The sequence below is a fragment of the Artemia sp. Qi Xiang Cuo genome, chromosome 1 (genome assembly GCF_049724085.1).
Source record: "Artemia sp. Qi Xiang Cuo chromosome 1, ASM4972408v1, whole genome shotgun sequence".
Taxonomy (NCBI): domain Eukaryota; kingdom Metazoa; phylum Arthropoda; class Branchiopoda; order Anostraca; family Artemiidae; genus Artemia; species Artemia sp. Qi Xiang Cuo.
This window is the reverse complement of record NC_142794.1, coordinates 22,672,167-22,692,828: the sequence shown is the minus strand read 5'-3', so window position 1 is coordinate 22,692,828 and position 20,662 is coordinate 22,672,167. Positions and strand designations below refer to the sequence as shown.

The 20,662-nt window shown below is 35.3% G+C and overlaps 1 protein-coding gene across 1 annotated transcript in view; it reads right to left on the bottom strand.

Annotated features, from left to right (window-relative positions):
* Window positions 1-20,662, bottom strand: part of LOC148956120 (circadian locomoter output cycles protein kaput-like) — a 157,582-nt gene that overhangs the window by 130,164 nt on the left and 6,756 nt on the right. Inside the window, exon 2 of the mRNA XM_089089230.1 lies at window positions 17,426-17,620. Within this exon, the coding sequence (XP_088945356.1) occupies window positions 17,426-17,620 (195 nt within the window). The remainder of the gene's footprint in view (window positions 1-17,425; window positions 17,621-20,662) is intronic.

The following is a 20,662-nucleotide window of genomic DNA, read 5'->3' as shown; positions in this document are numbered from 1 at the left end:
AGGGAGTGCTAGGTGCTTTTGTCGCTTCCGGTTCCCAGATTCATTGCTATAACACGTCATAAATTATTGGTGTTATTTATCAGGTACATACGGATATTTTGTAGGTTTGCAGGAATATCTTCCCGTGTTTTTCGTCTTGTCAACAGCATCCCCGAAAAGATTTGTAATTTCTAGAAAAGCTACCATCTTTCCTCAGTGAAAAATTACAGAGAGCGTGTTACCTCGCAAAATTCTTGCTGGAAAGACCTGTACCGTATCTCAAATAAAAAAAAACAAAACATTGTATTTGTGCTCTTGCCATAAAATAAATTTTTCTTTGACTTCAGTTTATTTATGACTTCAGTTTATAATAAATTAAATAATTAATTTATTTATTTATTTATAATATAATAATTTTTTGTTTGTGTGTCTCCATGCCTCAGAAGCTGACTGGTAATTCATTAACCCTAAATACATTTGAAAAAAGGAAAACACTTGAAAAAGCTCTATGTATTTGCATTTGAGCTATATACCTTTGCATTATTTTTTATTGCTAAATTTATTTGAAAAGCTAAAATGTTGGCTAGTGTCTTCGGCAGCAAAGATACAACTTCACAGGCTAGAAAGCCGTCACATTAAATGAGTGGCACCTCAGACTTATGATACCCATTTAACTCAAATAGGAGCTTCAACCTCAAGCCCACACAACCGTGGGTTATGGACCACATAATCACGCTTGTTGTAAGGAGGCAACATAATAACATTATTCTCAGTTAACATTTAAACATTAAATTTTGTATTAATTAAGTAATTAAATTTAGGTATTAATTAAGTAATTTAGTATAAATTAAAAAAAAATTTCAAAGTTGGATATTCCATCCTCTTCCCAATTTTTCAAGACCCTTCACAAGAAAAGTTTTGGCTCCACATCAAGAGAAATTACAATTTTGTATCAAGAGAAGTCAGGCACAGAACCTTATCCCAACCCTCCAAAAACTTAAAGACCGCTTAAAAACAAATACTTTTGATTATATAACGGCTAACCTCATTACAAAATTAAGCAAGATTTGGTAATATCGCTTACTTAGGAGTTAAATTAATTACGTTATTCCCATTCAAGATTTAAACATTTTACTTTCTAATAATTAAGACTAAGTAATTAAATGATTAATTTCGTAATGAATATTTTTTTTTTTGGAGAGTGTATCTTTTCTATTTTTCAAGCCATTTCACATGAAAAGTTTTTGCTTTGAACAAACTTAGCATCGAGAGATGTTACAATTTTATAAATAAGTAACTATTATTTTATTGCTTGTGATTTCATTGAAAGAGAGTTCCTGGTCTGCCATAAAATATCTAAAAAGTAAAAAGTAAATATCTAAAAAGGCCGTAAAACAGTCTCGTTGTGTCAGTAGTTAGAGTCGGTTTATACTAGTTACACAGATAAGAAGAGAGTTTTCATGTCCAGAACCAAATCCTTACCCCGAACAACTTAAACTCCGCATAAAAAATCTTTTTGATTATATAACAGCCATATTTCTAAGACTGGATCCCCAAAATAAGCCGAATCCCCTGGCATATAATCCTAGATACGTCCAAGGCTTACCACATAGTAGATCCCCGTATTAGCTATAGATTATCAACAATTTACCGGAAGAGATTACAAATTACAGCAGGTTTGGAGAGGGATTATTAATAAAGTTCCAACGGAATACTTTTTGACCCTGTTTCCAAGGTGAAACGAACTTCAAAAACATGGAAAGACCCACAAATAAGTACTGTCACCTTAGCTACGAAATTTTACTGGCTTTAATTGGCTACCTAATGAATCATTTGAAAGCAAAGTCTGTGGGAGAAAGGGAAAACTTAATGTTTAGTGACAAGAAACCATATATTGTTCGAAAGCTGTTTGATATTAGAAAGCAAAGGAACTTAGTAGGTTCATTATAAATATTACTCCATCCAAAAGAGGTGAACGTCAAGGCACTGACTTTACATTTCAGCCAAATAGTTCACGAGGGCATGAAAAATCTACTAAAGTTGACATGCTATTTGTGAGTCAAGCGACGCATAAAAAAAGCTATATTTTTTGTTGGGATTAAATATTTCTTTAAATCATGGGAAAGAAAGGAACAGAATAATCAATAAAAAGCATATCATTATTTATTCGGCACCATGAAAACCTTAGAGGTGTTGATACAAGTCTACATTGTTTGAGAAGATGTTTAAACTCACCTGCAGCTATGGACATTCTGGCATTAATTATTAAATCATACAGTATTTCGAACGGTCCTTTTTCGGTAATTGATACCTTAGTATCCATAGCTGCAGGTGAGCTTATAAAACCCTTTTCTAATTATGTCCTAAAATTATTCTGGCTGAAGAAATTATCATGCCTATAATGCCTAAAATTTCATGATGAACTAGTTTTTTTAGGACTGTGTAATTATAAATAGCTTTCAGTATATCGCTGGAGAATGTATAGGGATGTCGGGAGTTATATGTATGCAGTTTTTGTATCTTTTGCTTCGCAATAATTTTTAGGCTAGAGTTAGAAGCTCAAAAGTGTTTGCATGCTGACAATCAGACATTACCTTACATTATCAAAAACTAGCTCTTGGAACTATTATCCATCCAATTAGTTTTTATTGTTTTAACATATAGTATATATATATATATATATATATATATATATATATATATATATATATATATATATATATATATATTATTTTAAGAATTTTTTACTATAAACAGTTTTTTATTGTTTTAATAAATGAAGTTGTGAGGCAGAGTCAAACTTTGGCGTAAAGAGTGAGGCATTGAGGAGGGAACAGCCCCTTTCCTATACGGAGTAATTTCTGTTAGTTTTAAGTTTTAATAAATAAAGTTGTGAGGCAGAGTCAAACTTTGGCGTAAAGAGTGAGGCTTTGAGGAGGGGACAGCCCCTTTCCTATACGGAGTAATTTCTGTTAGTTTTAAGTTTTAATGTCACTCCTCACTTTCAGGAAAAAAAACTTGTTGTTTACTTAATTTCTGAACGTTTTTGAATTATTGCAGCATTGATTTTGGCTCACCGTACATGAATAATTAAAACGAATTTGCTTATTAATTTTACTTTTTTTTGGCTTTCTCGGCTTTCTCGAAATTTTCATCTGACGTAACTTACGAATTAGCTTACGTAACGAACTTCTATATTCGTATATTGTCATTAAGTATATTAGGGGGTTCATCCCTATTCAATACTTAGCTCTTTACAATAAAGTTCAAATTTTGTTCCAATTCTTTTAGAATGACCCCTTTATCACAAAGGCCGTTAATTAGAATAAATAGCTCTGATGAAAATACAAAAAAAAACTTTAGCGTAAAGAGCGAGGTAATGACAAGGGGGCGAACCAAATTATATACGTAATAATTTCTGTTCGGTTTAAGTTTTGATGTTGCTCCTTACTTTCAGTTGAAAAAAATTGTTTTCTTATGTAATTTCTGATCGTTTTTTTAATAATGCTGGGAAATCCGGTGCCCTCTTCATAGCAGTTTTCCTTCCCCCATGAAAACTTCCTCCATGTAAAGATCCTCCCACGTAACCCTCCCCCCCCAACTACCAGAAAAAATCACCCCTTAAAACTTCTGTATACTTCCCAATAACCAATACTATGTGTAAACATTGGGCAAAGTTAACAACTTGCAGATCTTCCCCTGGGGACTGTGAGGGATTAAGTCATCCTCAAAGACATAGTTATTGTATTTTTCGACCATGGTGAACGAAACAATTATCTCAAAATTTTGATCGGATGACTTTGGGAAAAAAGTGAGCGTGGGAGGGGGCCTAGTTGCCCTCCATTTTTTGGTCACTTAAAAGAGGCACTAGAACTCTTAATTTCCGTTCAAATGAGCCCTACTGTGATATTCTAGCACCATTGGGTCAATAAGATCACCCCTGAAAAAAAAACACGCATCCGTTATCTTTCTTCTGGCAAAAAATACAAAATTCCACATTTTTGAAGATAGGAGCATGAAACTTCTATAGTAGGGTTCTTCTGATACGCTGAATCTAATGGCGTGATTTTTAGAGGGTGTTTTCCTCTTTTATCGAAAATAAGACAAATTTTTCTCAGGCGCTTAACTTTTGATGGGCAAGACAAAACTTGATGAAACTTTTATATTTGATGAATCAACATAAAAATCTGATTCTTTTGATGCATCTATTTTTATCAGAATTCAGTTTTTTAGAGTTTTGGTTACTATTGAGCCGAGTCGCTCCTTACTTACAGTTCGTTTTCGTTGCCATGAACTATTTGATCTTAATTTAAGTTGTTATATATAAAAAAAATCCAAACTCACCACGAGGTGTCTATATTACCGTGAATGTTCAAAATCTGGTTAATGTCGATATTCACCGGTGAATATCCAAAATTCTATTTTCTCTGCTTGGATTCAGTTAGCTTTGCGAGTCAGCTTTTTCAGTTTTATGCAAGCTATGATGGTAAAAGTTAAAGTTCGATTAGACTAGGTTAGATTAGGCTAGGTTACATTTGGTTATAACAGAAATGTGTTAAAACCCTAAGCTAGCCCAACCAAACCTAATCTAACCTAACCTGTCATCATCAAAACTTGAAAAAGTGGACTGGCAAAGCTGACTAAATTCAAGAAGAAAAAGGTATTTGCAGACATGAAATAGGTGGAGGTATGCCTTTAGGAGTGAGACATAACTTTACAAAATAGGAGAATAATATCAGAGATGCTAGATGTTGGGGACAAAATAACAGAAATATCAATAATTTTATTTTTTTTGGGGGGGGGCACAGAATTGAACTAATCCTTTGCATGTTTCTGATTAGCAGTTAATGAGTCCCACTTTTCTCTGGCAAATTGCCGAGGATCTGGAAGATACAGCTAGACGGCTTAATAGTAAAATATTGTACTGGCATGCCAATAAATTGAGAGGGAGTAGTCAATCTGGACTTGGCCCAGTTAAAGATGGGAATGGGGCAACAATTAGCTATACGGAAAGTATTAAAGAGAAATGGGCAGAACATTTTGAGAATTTGCAAAACCGAGTTGCAGGTAGAGTTGCAGCTAAAGATATAGTGGAAAATGAAAAAGTTTTTGATACATTGGATGTTATGGAAGATTTGTTTTGCGAGGAATAATTAAAGACAGTGCTAAAAGGATTAAAAAATAATATGGCTCCAGGTGCAGATAGAGTAGAAAATGAGTTTCTTAAATATGGTGACTCTGAGGTTAGAAATAAGTTACTGAAGATTATGAAGATGATTTAAAAAAAGGAAAAGTACCAAATGATTTTAGGAAAACCTTAATTAAGTCACTTTATAAGAAAGGTGATAAAAGTGACTGTGGTAATTACCGAGGCATTAGTCTGGTCTCTGTAGGTAGCAAATTACTTAGCAATATGATACTTTTTTAGACTAAGAGATGCCGTAGACAAAGGTTTAAGAGAAGGACAATGCGGTTTTAGAAAAGGTAGAGGGTGTGTCGACCAAATTTTTACTCTTAGGTTAATAATAGAGAAGGTAGGTAGTCGAACACCTTTGGTCCTTAGTTTTATAGATTATGAGCAAGCGTTTGGTTCAGTTGATAGAAGAACTTAAGCAAAGGTTTTATCCTTGTAGGGTATACCAGACAAATACATTAACGCAATTAGTGCTATGTACGAGAATAACACTGCTACGATTAAGGTAGGAAATGAGGTTAGTAGCTGGTTTTGTATCAAACAGGTCGTGGTAACTAACTGTAAGTAAGGAGCGACCCGACTCAATGGTAACCGAAACTCTAGAAAACGGTATTTTGACACCAATAGATACATCAAAAAAATGAAATTATAATGCTGATGTCAAATATATAAGTTTCATCAGGTTTAGTCTTACCCATCAAAAGTTATGCGCCTAAGAAAATTTGGCTGATTTTCGAAAAAAGGGGGAAAGACCCCCAAGAAGTTATAGAACCTTATTGAAAATCACACCATCATATTCCGCGTATCGGAGAACCCTACTGTAGAGGTTTCAAGCTCTTATCTACAAAAATGTGGAATTTTGCATTTTTTGCCAGAAGAAAGATCACGGATGCATGTTTATTTGTTTGTTTTTTTGTTTGTTTTTTTTTCCCCAGGGGTGATCGTATCGACCCAGTGGTCCTAGAATATCGTGGGAGGGCTCATTGGAATGGAATCTAAAAGTTCTAGTGCGCTTTTTAAGTGACCGAAAAATGGAGGGAAACTAGGCCCCCTCCCACGCTCATTTTTTTCCAAAAGTCACCTGATCAAAATTTTGAGATAGCCATTTTGTTCAGCATGTTCGAAAATATTATAAGTATATCTTTTAGGATGACTTAATCCTTCAAAGTTCTCGGGGGGGGGGGCTGAAAGTTATGAACTTTACCCAATGTTAACATATAGTATTGGTTATTGGGAAGTATACAGACGTTTTCAGGGGAGATTTTTCCTGGTACTGGGGGGGGGAGGGGTCGGGAGTTATTTTGGGGGATCTTTCTATGAAGGAAGTTTTCATGGGGAAAGGGACATTGCTATGAAGGGGACGCCGGACTTCCCAGCATTATTTAAAAAAGATCAGAAATTAAATATAAAAAAAACAAGTTTTTCAACTGCAACAGCCGCAACATCAAAACTTTAAACGAACAGAAAATATTACATATATGATTGGGTTCACCCCCTAGTCAATACCTCTCTCTTTAAGCCAAAGATTTTGTAGTACTTTCATAAGAGCTATTTATTCTAATTAACGGCCTTTGTGATTAAACGGTCATTTTTAAAGAATTGGAACAAAATTCGAACTTTTGCTTAAAGAGCAAGGTATTGACTAGGGGGCGAACCCCCTAATATACGTATTAAAAATAAATGAATATAGAAGTTCGTTACGTAAGTTAATTTGTGAGTTACGTATATTTATTACTAATAAAAATGTTCGTAAATAAAATTAAACAAGTTTCGAGAAAGCCATTTAACCAAATAAAAGTAAATTAATATGAAAATTCTGTTTTAATTATTCATGTACGGTGAGCCAAGATCAAAACCTGCATTTATTCAAAAACGTTCAAAAATAAATTAAAAAAAACAAGTTTTTTTTTAACTGAAAGCAAAGAGCGACATTAAAACTTAAAACGAACAGAAATTATTCCGAATATGAAAGGGGCTGTCCCCTCCTAAACGCCTCGCTCTTTACGCTAAAGTTTGACTTTCTCACAACTCTATTTTTTTTTAAAATGAAATACTTTAGCGTAAAGAGCGAGGCGGTGAGGAGGGGACAGCCCCTTTCATATACGGAATAATTTCTGTTCGTTTTAAGTTTTAATGTCGCTCCATACTTTCAGTTAAAAAAACTTGTTTTTTTTATTTAATTTTATTAAATCAGGAGTTAAGCAGAGTTGTGTTCTATCTCCCTTTATATGAATTATTTAGATGGATTTTGTATTAAAAAGCACAGGAAAGGCAATGGGAGACCACTGAATCAAATGGGGAGGAAAACTTCTCCTGGACTTAGATTATGCTGATGATCTAAGCATCCTAGATGAAAGTGGAAGCAAAATGAATGATCTTTTAGAGGTTTTGCGAGTTCAGGGTGATAGACTGGGTTTGAAAATTAATGTTAAGAAGACTAAGTCACTAAGGCTAGGAATAAGTGAAGATGAAAAGATGACGTTGGGTAATGAAAAGATTGATCAAGTGGGCAGCTTCACTTAACTTGGTAGTATCAATAGTAAAGATGGTAGGAGCAGTGAAGATGTTCAAAGTAGAATAGCCAAGGCTCAGGGTGTTTTTTCACAATTAAAAAAAAAGTTTAGAAGAATAGGAAGATAAGTCTGCAAACCAAGATAAGAGTATTAGAAGCTACAGTGATGACAGTAGTCAAATATGGTTGTGAAGCATGGGCGCTTCGAAAAGCGGATGAAGATTTGCTAGATGTTTTCCAGAGAAATTGCTTAAGGATTGTTCTGGGTATCCGGCTGACTGACCGTGTTTCAAACAATAGGCTGTACGAAAAATGTGGTTCAATACCGCTCTCTAGGGCTATAATGAAAGAGAGTTTGAGACGGCTAGGGTACGTTGGGCGGATGAAGGATGACAAATTGCCGAATATTGTTCTTTTTGGCCAACCGTCTAGGGCTAAACGGAAAGCAGGTCGTCCTCGTCTGGGGTGGGAGGACGTCATAAAAAAAGATTTAAAGGAAATGGGAACTTCGTGGAAGGGTGTAAAAAGGGAGGCTTTAAATTGATTTGGATGGAGGAGGAGCGTGCGTAGCTGGGTTGGCCTCAGGTGGCTTGGTGATGCGGTGAGTTGTTAGTAGTAGCAGTCGTAGTATTAATCCCGCCATAGAAGAGAGTAAAGCAATTACTACAGAGATTATGATTTTGTATAGGCTATATAAAAAAAAAGTATTCCAAGATACATCTTGGGAGCCGTTGCTGCCTTTGGTTTATTTTTCTAGTCCTTGCCATTTAATTCTTTCTGAGTTCCTATTGAAAACAATTAGATAAAACTGCTGGCGAGCGTTGTAAAGCTAGGTGAGTGGTAAAATGTTAACGTTATAACGTTTAAAAATACAAATTAAAATCTTCTGGTATAATTTTAGTAAAAAAAAAAGGGGTATTTTTCATCTCCACGTGCTAGCAACACTGTTCTAAACACCTTGAGTGCCACTTTTGGAATCTATGCAGTGAAAAAAGACAGTTATAGAAGTTTAAAATAAAAATACTTCAATTTTAAATTGAAAAAATGGAATTTGTTTAAAGTTGCGAGTTTCAAAAATAATGTTTTTTCTAATTTATAATTAAAAAGTGATAAATAAATTCCAGAGTTTCGAATTTTTTTTATAATTCCTAATTAAGAAATAACATCATTTAAACTTCCGCGTTTCGTAAAAAAAAAAAAAATCTTTCTAATTAAATTTCTGTGGTTTTCGAAAAGAAAACCCTTGTCTGAAAATTAAATCCCATTGGAGGCTCGTTCCTCTAAAATTTGGTCTCTCTCAACTGTATTATAGTCACGCCTATAACTTCATGATTAAAAACAAGCCGACTTTTACTGGACTGTTTAGCCTCTACAAAGTAACTATTATCTTATTTTTAATAACCCCTTCTCAGCCTGTCAATCCTACTTTCATCTGCTTTGGTGTCAGCTTCAACTAATTCATCATTTTCTTCTTGGAATTTCATAGTTGATCTGCTTGCGCACTAATCTTTCACGTAGGTTCATATCCAAATCGATAAATTCATATCCAAATTATTTTTGTATCCGATAAGTTCATATCCAAATTATTTTTGTATCCGATAAGTTCATATCCAAATCATTTACTGCAACGCATCGTTTTTAGCAACGTCGTATATTATTTGCATCATCGTGCGATTTTGCCCTAAAAATGAAACAGAACAAAGATAAACTTCATAACGCAAATCGATAAATTTAACGATTTAGATTAGGGAGCAGTCTGTACTTTTTTCCGATGTGCAGGGCCAATGCGGATTTAGGGCACTTTATGGTCAATTGTATGAAGTTTAGAAATCTAAGAGATGAAACGTTCAGCATTGGGAGAAGAGAAACAGAGAGAGTAATTCCCAACTTCTTATTAGAGACATTATGCATAATTGTATGAAATTACTGGATCCGTGGATTCTGCCCATAGAAGAAAGTAAACCAATCAAAAGCAGCAGAAATCTGAAGATGATTTTTTTAAATGCCCTTCAGTACGCTAGTTCTGTTGCTTAAGTGTGTTTATTATGTTTTCCTTTTGATTCTTCAAAGAAGGAAAGAAGAATAATAATTTTTTGTAGTTCATCAGTTATACGGTTTCTTTGCCTAATGATGATAAAATTAAACAGAATTATCAAACAGTTCGTGTTAACGAACTGTAAGTAAGGAGCGACCCGGCTCAATGGTAACCGAAACTCTAGAAAACGGAATTTTGATACCAATAGATACATCAAAAGAATCAGATTTTAATGCTGATTTCAAATATATAAGTTTCATCGAGTTTAGTCCTATCTATCAAAAAATACGCGAGAAAATTTTTACTGAAAAAATTACTGAGAAAATTTTACTGATTTTCGAAAAAAGGGGTAAAGACCCCCTAAAATTTAGAGCACCTTAATGAAAATCACACCATTATATTCAGCGTATCAGAGAACCCTTCTGTAGAAGTTTCAAGCTCCTATCTACAAAAACATGAAATTTTATATTTGTTGCCAGAAGAAAGATCACGTATGCGTGTTTATTTGTTTTTTTTCCCCAGGGGTGATCGTATCGACCAAGTGGTCCTAGAATATCGTAGGAGGGCTCATTCAAACGGAAAATAAAAGTTCTAGTGCCCTTTTTAAGTGACTAAAAAAATAAAGGGCAACCAGGCCCCGTCCCACGCTCATTTTTTCCCAAAGTCACCCGATCAAAATTTTGAGATAGCCATTTTGTTCAGCATGGTTGAAAATATGATAAGTATGTCTTTTAGGATGACTTAATCCTCCGAAGTTCCCGAGGGAGGGCTGAAAGTTATGAACTTTACCAAATGTTAACATACAGTATTGGTTATTGGGAAGTAAACAGACGTTTTCAGGGGGATTTTTTTCTGGTAGGGGGGGGAGTGGGTCGGGGGTTATGTGGGAGAATCTTTCCATGAAGGAAGTTTTCATGGGGAAGGGACATTCCTATGAAGGGGCGCCGGATTTTCCAGCATTATTTAAAAAAAGATCAGAAATTATATATATATATATATATATATATATATATATATATATATATATATATATATATATATATATATATATATATATATATATATATATATATATATATATATATATATATATATATATATATATATATATATATATATATATATATATATATATATATATATATATATATATATATATATATATATATATATATATATATATATATATATATATATATATATATATATATATATATATATATATATATATATATACTACTACTACTACTACTACTACTACTCTCTCTCTCTCTCTCTCTCTCTCTCTCTCTCTCTCTCTCTCTCTCTCTCTCTCTCTCTCTCTCTCTCTCTCTCTCTCTCTCTCTCTCTCTCTCTCATATATATATATATATATATATATATATATATATATAAACACAAGTTTTTTAACTGAAACTAAGGAGCAACATCAAAAGTTAAAACTACAGAAAACATTACGTATATGATTGGGTTCACACTAGTCAATACCTCGCTCTTTAATCCAAAGATTTTTAGAACTTTCATAAGAGCTATTTATTCTAATTAACGGTATTTGGGATTAAGGGGTCATTTTTAAGGAGTTGGAACAAAATTCGAACTTTAGATTAAAGAGCAAGGTATTGACTAGGGGGTGAGCCCTCTAATATATGTATTAAAAATGTATGAATATAGAAGTTCGTTACGTAAGTTAATTCGTAAGTTACGTATATTTATTACTAATAAAAACGTTCCTAAATAAAATTAAACAGGTTTCGAGAAAGCCATTTAACCAAATAAAAGTAAAATTAATATTCAAATTTTGTTTTAATTATTCATGTGCGGTGAGCCAAAATCAAAACCTGCATTAATTAAAAAACGTTCAAAAATTAAATAAAAGAGACAAGTTTTTTTTAACTGAAAGTAAGGAACGACGTTAAAACTTAAAACGAACAGAAATTATTCCATGCATTAAAGGGGCTGTCCCCTCCTCAACGCCTTGCTCTTTACGCTAAAGTTTGACTTTCTCACAACTCTGTTTTTTTAAACAATGAAAAACTTTAGCGTAAAGAGTGAGGCGTTGAGAAGGGGACAGCCCCTTTCATGCACGGAATAATTTCTGTTCGTTTTAAGTTTTAACGTCGTTCCTTACTTCACTTAAAAAAAACTTGTTTTTTTTTTTATTTAATACATACAAAGGTGGATCGGTACTTTCCCATTATATGGGCACTTCTAAAAAGTCAAGTTTTTTTTTCAATGGAAATACAATTTATTCACAAAAAAAATAAACAAAAAAAACATGAAGTCCAGTAACCTGGGCTTGTGACGAAGAAACTTTGCAACAACATTTGTGAAAACATAATACATTAGTTTAACCTTATAAAACAGGCACAACCCTGAAAACGGTAAAATACAAATTCGCAGAAAAGTATATTTAAGTAAGCCAGTTATAACGATTCCATAAATAGCACACGAATCTAAATTCTGGAGAACTTGTAAAGGTTTCAGGTGAACATAGAATGTTCCAGACCAAACAGAACAACAGTAGAGTAAATAAGGATGGACTACTGAGAAATATAAAAGACGCAAATTTCTGTAAATGCTAATGAAATAAAATAAGGATTTATATATAATAGTTGATAATCAAATTTGGGCTATATATTTGTACATGAGGGGGGTGGAGGTAAAGCATAGCATATATTAAATACGTAAAATAACCTAGGTACCTTTTCCCCACCCTAAACCCCAAAAAACAGCAGTTTAAATATTGTAAATTCAATGAGAAACAACGCTTTTCGATCAACCTAGATAACAATTACCCGCTTTACAAGTCTCCATCACTGCATTCATTCGACTCTCTATAGCCGAAGTGCCCATATGATGGGAAAGTACCTGCAGATCTACAGCGAAATCTGGGGGGAATGTGACAAGGGCGCCAATAATTGACAGTTTTTTGTAAGTAAAAAAGGGTAAAGCGGAATGAGGGCACCAGAAAATCATGGGGGTCCCGGGTCTGGGTTGCAGCTGAACCTTTGGTTTTTTTGTCAGTTTTTTATACCTTTTCCGTTTGCTGTCGTTTTTTTAAGTTTTGGCCTGTGTAGCTTTAGAACTGGATTGTGTCATATAATTTGTACACCATATTATTTCTCTTCAATTGAAATTCTTGTTGTTTTAATCCAACCAGGCTATGAAATTACATTCAATATAATTATGTAATTTCAACATTTTTTTTAGATGTAACTTTTCATTCAAGAAGGTTGAATAAAAAGCTATTACTGTAATTCTCAGAAAAATCTTTTATTTGTGGCAAAATTTTTCAGTATTTTTGGCTAATCATCATCATCGATTTTATGGAAAATTGGTATGAACATTGTCTTATCGCATGGAAACAATCAGGGATTAATGAGGAGAAGTACAAATCTTAAAATAATTTCTGGGTTAGTCTTTTTGATGGTACTCTTCTAGTCTTTTTGATGTACAGTCTTTTTGCTGGTTATTTTTTGATATACGAACCTTTGAATAATTTGGTGGTTAGCCAGTAGCTGGTAATTCATTTACATGCCATAATTTTGCTAATAATGCTATGTAATTGTGTATGTCGTAGTCCGATTTTAAGAAAAAGCCTGGCAATTTGTTAGACATTCAGTTCCCTAGGGAGACAATGAGTGGCTAGCACATAAATTGGGGAGATGGATACCCTCAGTCCTAACAGAAACAGAGTGTCAGAAACTACCCAGTTCTGGCATAACCAACAGCCCTAAGATGTCCTAAGTTCAATAAATACTTTGACTAAATTTTTACAGATAATCAAACCTAAAGGTTTTAAATAAGTACTGAATCTACCAATTATATATACAAACTAAGCAACTGCAAATATTTCAAACTTAAAACATTAAATATTTTCAGTTTTAGACAGGTATGATCAAACGCATATTAGAAAAAGTTCACCAAACTAATCGAGTTGACCTAATAGAAATTGCAAATGGAGTTATTTTAAAATTTAGACTCCCATTTTGATTTTAAATAATTCGGCAGAAATGCATTTTTTTTTCTTATTTGGCTTGATTTACAAAGTGAATTTAAAAGGTCAGATATCTTTGACATTTAAACTAGTTTAAACTAGTTAAACTAGTATTAAGTTGAATCTAAACTAGAAAGGTATAAAACTAAAACCGTACATACGACAGTTAAACATGGTAACAAATTAACAAGGTGGAAGTCCTTGTCGAGCTGTTGAAATATGCATGGCCACCAGCGAGAGTAGCGAGGTGGGCCAATTGCGCCTTTCCCTTAACGGCTAAAAGAAGGAAGAATAAATGCTCGCTGATGGTAAATGCTCGTATTAGACCCATAAGGCTTACTAAATTGATTTGAGATAACATTGAATAATACACGCAATATTGATACATGCTAGTATATTAGTAAAGCTAAAGTCCTAATCGCTCTGTTTAGCCTAAGCGTGAGCAACTCGGGGAGTATTTTGATGAAGGATTTACCTCTCCTTTTCGAAGCCCAAATGCTTACGAAACGTTTTCTTCTGTTGTTGTAAAACAAATTGAGAACTTTTTCGGAAATAATTTTTTTCAAATCTTGAAGACATGTGGATGGCATTTTTGGGTATCTAGCAGTATGCTCTAGGTAAAAAGAGTTGTTTTGGCCGCATAGTTGAAGTTTAGCTCAGTGAGCAATTAGAAAAGTCCTTCAAGAATATTTCCTCTTGAGTCACTAATATGTAGGTAACTAATATATAATTTTGCAATGTGTACTATAACAAAAATAACAATAATACTTTATTTGACATTGAAAAGCGGTAGAATACAAATCGTATTTACTTTGGCTCAGATAATTTGAGGAAGCTCTATTGTAGGTCCAGGAAGGAGACTTGCGCGGTGAAAAAGAGTTTTAAACTCTACCTAGGTTGATGTTGTGAAACTGGGCTTTAACTCGGGCAATCAGTCTGTATGATTTTCTCAGCTTTTTATCATCATTGAAATAGCAGGTGTTTTAGTGGCCTGAGTATATCAGAGAAAACGATGCGTAAATTGCTGGCGTCACTGATGTCACTAGATGTAGCAGTGGCGTCACTTTAGGCGTATTAATGCCGTATTCATAAATAAGGCATTGAATAACGCCAAACTGAGATAGGAAACGAGATGTCTTTAGTGGTCCATAAAAAACTGGATACGGACATTACGCCTTTTCAGCTGAAAGATTCAAGAGGCGTATGAATGATGAGATGAGCAATTGCCTCTTCAGAACGATTTGGATGTAGCAGAGTAATTCACGCGTTACTGAACGAAAACCAAGGATAGATTAGGATGGGAATCCTTAGATCGCTTCAAGCAGTGCAACAAAGCCTCGTCTTTATGATATAATTAAATAAAAAAAAACAAGTTTTTTCTTAACTGAAAGTAAGGAGCGACATTAAAACTTAAAACGAACAGAAATTATTCCGTATGTGAAAGGGGCTTCCCCATCCTTAACTCCTCGCTCTTTACACTAAAGGTTTTTATTGTTTTACAAAACTAAAGTTTCGAGACAGAGTCAAACCTTAGCGCAAAGAGCGTGGCGTTGAGGAGGGGACAGCCCCTTTCATATATGGAATACTTTCTGTTTGTTTTAGGTTTTGATGTTGCTCCTTACTTTCAGTTAAAAAAAAAAACTTGTTTAAAAAAAATTAATTTCTGAACGTTTTTGAATTAATGCAGCTTTAATTTTGGCCCACCATACATGAATAACTAAAACGAAATTTGCATATTAATTTTACTTTTTTGGCTAAATGGCTTTCTCGAAATTTTGATCTGACGTAACTTACGAATTAACTTACGTAACGAACTTCTATATTCGTATATTTTCATTACGTATATTAGGGGGTTTATCCCTTAGTCAATACCTCGCTCTTTACGCAAAAGTTCAAATTTTGTTCCAATTCTTTAAGAATGACCCTTAATCACAAAGCCCGTTAATTAGAATAAATAGCACTGATGAAAGTACAAAAAGAACGTAAGCGTAAAGACCGAGGTAATGGCTAGGGGACGAATATAATCACATATGTAATAATTTACTGTTTGTTTTAAGCTTTGATATTACTCCTTACTTTCAGTTAATTTTTTTTTAATTTCTGATCGTTTTTTTAAATAATGCTGGGAAAACCAGCACCCCTTCATAGCAATGGCCCTTCCCCCATGAAAACTTCTTCAACGGAAAGATCCTCCCACACAACCCCCGACCCATCCCCCAACTACCAGAAAAAATCCCCCATAAAACGTCTGTATACTTCCCAATAACCAAATACTGTATGTAAACATCGGGCAAGGTTCATAACTTGCAGACCTTCCCCCGAGGACTGTAAGGGGATTAAGTCATCTTTTAAGACAGAGTTATTAAATTTTTCGACCCTGCTGAACAAAATGGCTATCTAAAAATTTTTATCGGTTGACCTTGGGAAAAAATGAGCGTGGGAGGGGGCCTAGCAGCTCTCCATGTTTTGTCACTTAAAAGGGGCACTAGAACTTTTAATTTTCGTTTGAGTGAGTCCTCTCGCGATACTCTAGGAACACTGGGTCGATACGATGACCCCTGGGAACAAAAGCTACAAAAAAACACACATCCGTGATCTTTCTTCTGGCAAAAAATACAAAATGAAACTTCTATAGTAAGGTTCTCTGATGTGCTGAATCTGATGTCATGATTTTTAAGTTTCTATGACTTTAGGGGGTGTTTTCCCCTTTTTTCAAAAATAATGCACATTTTTGCAGGCACTTAACTTTTGATGGGCAAGACTAAACTTGATGAAATTTATATATTCGAAATCAGCATAAAAATCTGATTGGTTTGGTGTATCTATTGGTATCAAAATTCTGTTTTTTAGAGTTTCGGTTTATATTGAGCCAGGTCGCTCCTTACTTACAGTTCGTTAACACGAACCGTTTGACAGTTCGTTAACACGAACCGTTTGATAATTGTTATTAACATTTCAAAACAATGGAAGAAGCTTATTTATAAAAGCTTTGACTTTTTAGTTAAAGCTTTACAGTCTTAATAGTTCTCGACAGTTTGAAAGATTATCTTGCACAGCGCAATCAAAGTGATGAACATTTACCCGCAATTTAACGTAGTTAAGTAGATATTTTGACATGCAAATTTTATTCAGCTTATCACAAGTTCATTATTCGGTTCAAAAGCGTATAAGTAATTATACAAAGATAAAAATGAAAAAGAATTTCGAGGGATAGGTGCAGTCTCATGTGAGAAAAATTACGGAGAAGAGATTTCGCCTTGTTTTAATTTATGTAAGAAGACTAGAAGAAACCCCAGCCTCCTCTCTTGAATTTGTATCTATAATAGACGATTAAAATACCACGCCTTTCTCTCCTTCCAAACCCAAAAGCGATTCTGAACATGTACCTCGTAAATACTTTAATTGGAAGAAGACTAACAAATGAGAGTTCTTTTCAAACTTTAGAATTATCAGCACTATTCGCATTATCCACGAAAATGTCCAAAAATGAAGGCCGCATTTGCAGGATCTATTTATAGCTTGATGCATGCCCCTTTCATATACGGAATAATTTCTGTTCGTTTTAAGTTTTAATGTCGCTCCTAAATTTCAGTTAAAAAAAACTTGTTTTTTTTATTTATTGTTTATTTTATTATCCTTATTATTGTTATTCGGCAATTACGACAAACCAGTATTTAAATTAAGACGAGGATTAAGGTGGTCACTTACCCTTTTGCGAGCTTCCGTTTCTAGATTTCTGTCCAATTATACATGCTTTACTGGTTTCTTTATTCTTTATGTGTCCCCAAATAGTGGCTGGTTCATATACCATTTTTTCATTCCTGGATGTACATCTTAAACCAATCCTAGCGATAACACTCTTAGTCCCTGATGGCTTTGATGGTTCTGATGTGCCTGCAAAATCTGCAAAAAATTTTTAACTATAATTTAATAAATCTCCCAAAATTGGACCCACCATCTACTAGGAAACTTAGGATTTATGCGAGAAATTCTGAATACCTGGTAAGTGAGCCAAGAAGTACGATTTATTCTAGCTACGTGGCTAAGCACATGGGTCCGGTGGTCTGGAATACCTTTCCAGACTCAATTCAAGAAGCGGAAAGTGTGCCACAATTTAAAAACCGGTTAAAGAAGCATCTCCTTGCGGGCAGTTGGTGAGTGTGGGACTGGATTGTGTGAGAGGACGATTTAAGTTGTTAGTATATCTTTTTTTTATTTATTGTTCTGTAATTATTATCAACATCTTTACATCTCTATTTTTTGTTCTTTATGTGTGTTCATTTCAGTGATGATTTGGTTAGTTGTATAATTTAGTTATTGCGTACTGGTTGCGTTTTTCAAGCATATCTGTGCTTGGTTTGTAACCGGTCGTAAAGTCGGCATGAACCATTCACGAGCGTGGGGAATTATGAAACAATATGGGCATGGAATCCCTAGGGAGAACACGTGGTTAATGGGGTCAATGACCTAAATTGATTGCGTAATCAAAGTGTGTCAACAACAACAACATCGACCTTGACATTCACTGAGAGCGTGCACTTACAACACTGGTACAAACCACGTGGTTTATGGTCCATATATGGGCATAGAATACTGACGGGGCTCCAAATACGGGCATGGACTCATTAGGGGGAACACGTTTTTAATGGGGTCAATGACCTAAATTTCACAACAACAACATTGACCTTGACATTCGCTGAGAGCGTGCACTTACAACAACAAAAACCCGGAATTTGGAACACCTGTGCTGTCGACCTCAATTCACCTATCGTGACTCAATAATTCCCCTTAGAAACAACAAATTAGTTTCCCCTTTCTTGACAGATCAATCAATCAATGACATCATCTGTCAGACTTTAAAAATTTCCGCCTAGAAACATTTCTCCAGGAATAGATTCAAATCGTTAATATATTTGCCTCGGGAACAGTTCTACTGGTCGAACTCCAAAGGATATTAATAACCCAAGGTCATGGAAACAATTAGGCAAGAAGCATCTTAGCGATGAATTGTTTTAGTACGCGAAAAGGTTTCCTATTAATTTGAAATGCGTTAGCATAGAGATGCAAATAACAAAGGAACTCGCTGAATTTACGTTTAGTGATTATTTGGGAGAAACCGTTTTAGACAGGTTATGTAACTATTTCGGCGAAACAGATAGAGACATTTTAAAAGAAGATTTTTGAAGAGATTTTAAAAGAGAATTTGAGTGTGATCGTTATAATACACAAGTTTCATTTGAACAGTGTTATGAGGTCCTCTAACCCAACCCAAAGGGTTCCAATCCTCCTACCCCAACCCCGAAGGAAGCCCCCGGTCCTCAAAAGCCCCCCAAGCTCCCAAAGGCCCTCCACCGGTCCCCAAATGTCCCCCAGGCCCCCAACTGCCCCCCCCCGGACCCTCAAAGGCCCCCAAGCTCCCAAAGGGCCACCGGCGCCCCCAAAGGCCCACCCAGACCCCCAAAGGCCATCCCCGGGCCCCCCAAAGGCCCATCGAGCTCCCAAAGGACCAACGGGGTCCCAAAGGCCCTCCACCGGTCCCCAAATGTCCCCCAGGCACCCCAAGGCCCTCCCTGTGCCCCCCCCCAAAGGCCCATCGAGCTCCCAAGGGACCAACGGAGTCCCAAAGGCCCACCACCGGTCCCAAAATGTTCCACCGGACCCCCACAGGCCCACCCAGTGCCCCAAAGGCCCACCGGTCCCCAAATGTCCCTCCGGACCCCCAAAGGCCCTCCCTGTGCCCCAAATGCCCTCCATGTGCTCCCATTCAATGCTCAGAAAGTATTGTGACACAATGGATAGAACATATGAAAGTATTGATGAACTTGAAGCCTTGGCAGCCACAATTAGCAATGTAAGTTCTGTTTTCATTTTTTATTTTCAAAATAAAATTGTTTTCTGTGGTCACCCTCTACTATATTTGGGTAAAGCCCCCCCCCTATCCAAACGTCACTATATGATGGTTATACTCGATAAAAAGTGTAAAATACGCTCTTTTTTGGTTACGTAAAACCCATCCTTCCTTCCCCCTCTGTTTATGACCTTAATTCTAGCAAAAAGAAATAATTTTCTTTCGTTAAATTTATGCAATTTTAAGTGTCTATATCCTAGCTAAAAGCGATCATTGACTTCCGTCACTGTTGTTATTAACCGAACCTGGTTTTGACACAAGGCTCTCCGGCACGAGGCCCATAATTAGCTGTCATCCTTCCTCCTCTGTGTTTACAAACGCAGCAGCCAAAGTCAAAAGGAACTGTTTCTGCGTCAAAATTAAAACACTTTGAGGCAATTGTAATAATTAGGCACAGACACAATGTGCTATTTTGGAGAACCGGTGAAATCTCGTTATTTTCAAATTAAGATATAACAATTTATTTAGGATAGTGTAGAAAGGGGGAGGGGGCCATGCCTCATTTCTATTGTCATCATTGTAAGGTGAAAAAAAAATGTTTCTTCGCGTGACAAGTAAGGGGGGTGAGTTTAAGAAAAAAGAAACATTGCTTTATTATGCGTCAATTGAATAGCAGTTTTACCATATCTGTCATCGGAGGGAGGGGGGATTTTCCCATGTCTTTTCTCAGGGAGATTTTCAGTGGGGGTTATTTTCCGTGGGTTGTTTTTTCTGGGTGTGTGATAAATACCAGCTATCGTAAAAGGATATGGAAAGATAAAAAATACCGTTAATACTTTAAATGCATCAAACAAGGCGTGCACAATGCAGATTAAAACCAGAAAAGAACAGAAACGCCTAAAAATAAGAAATTAGGCCGATTTATATAGGCCGGCTTTTGATGGGCTCAGTGAGCCGTAATTCTAAGATTCAAAAAAGGATGCAATTAGTATATTTCACGAAACCTGATTTGGGAGGTGTAGTTTGCTTTTTGGACTTTTCAGAGCTAGGATTCTTAGTCACTCATAGGTGTTTGTTGTCTGAAACTTCGGGTTTGG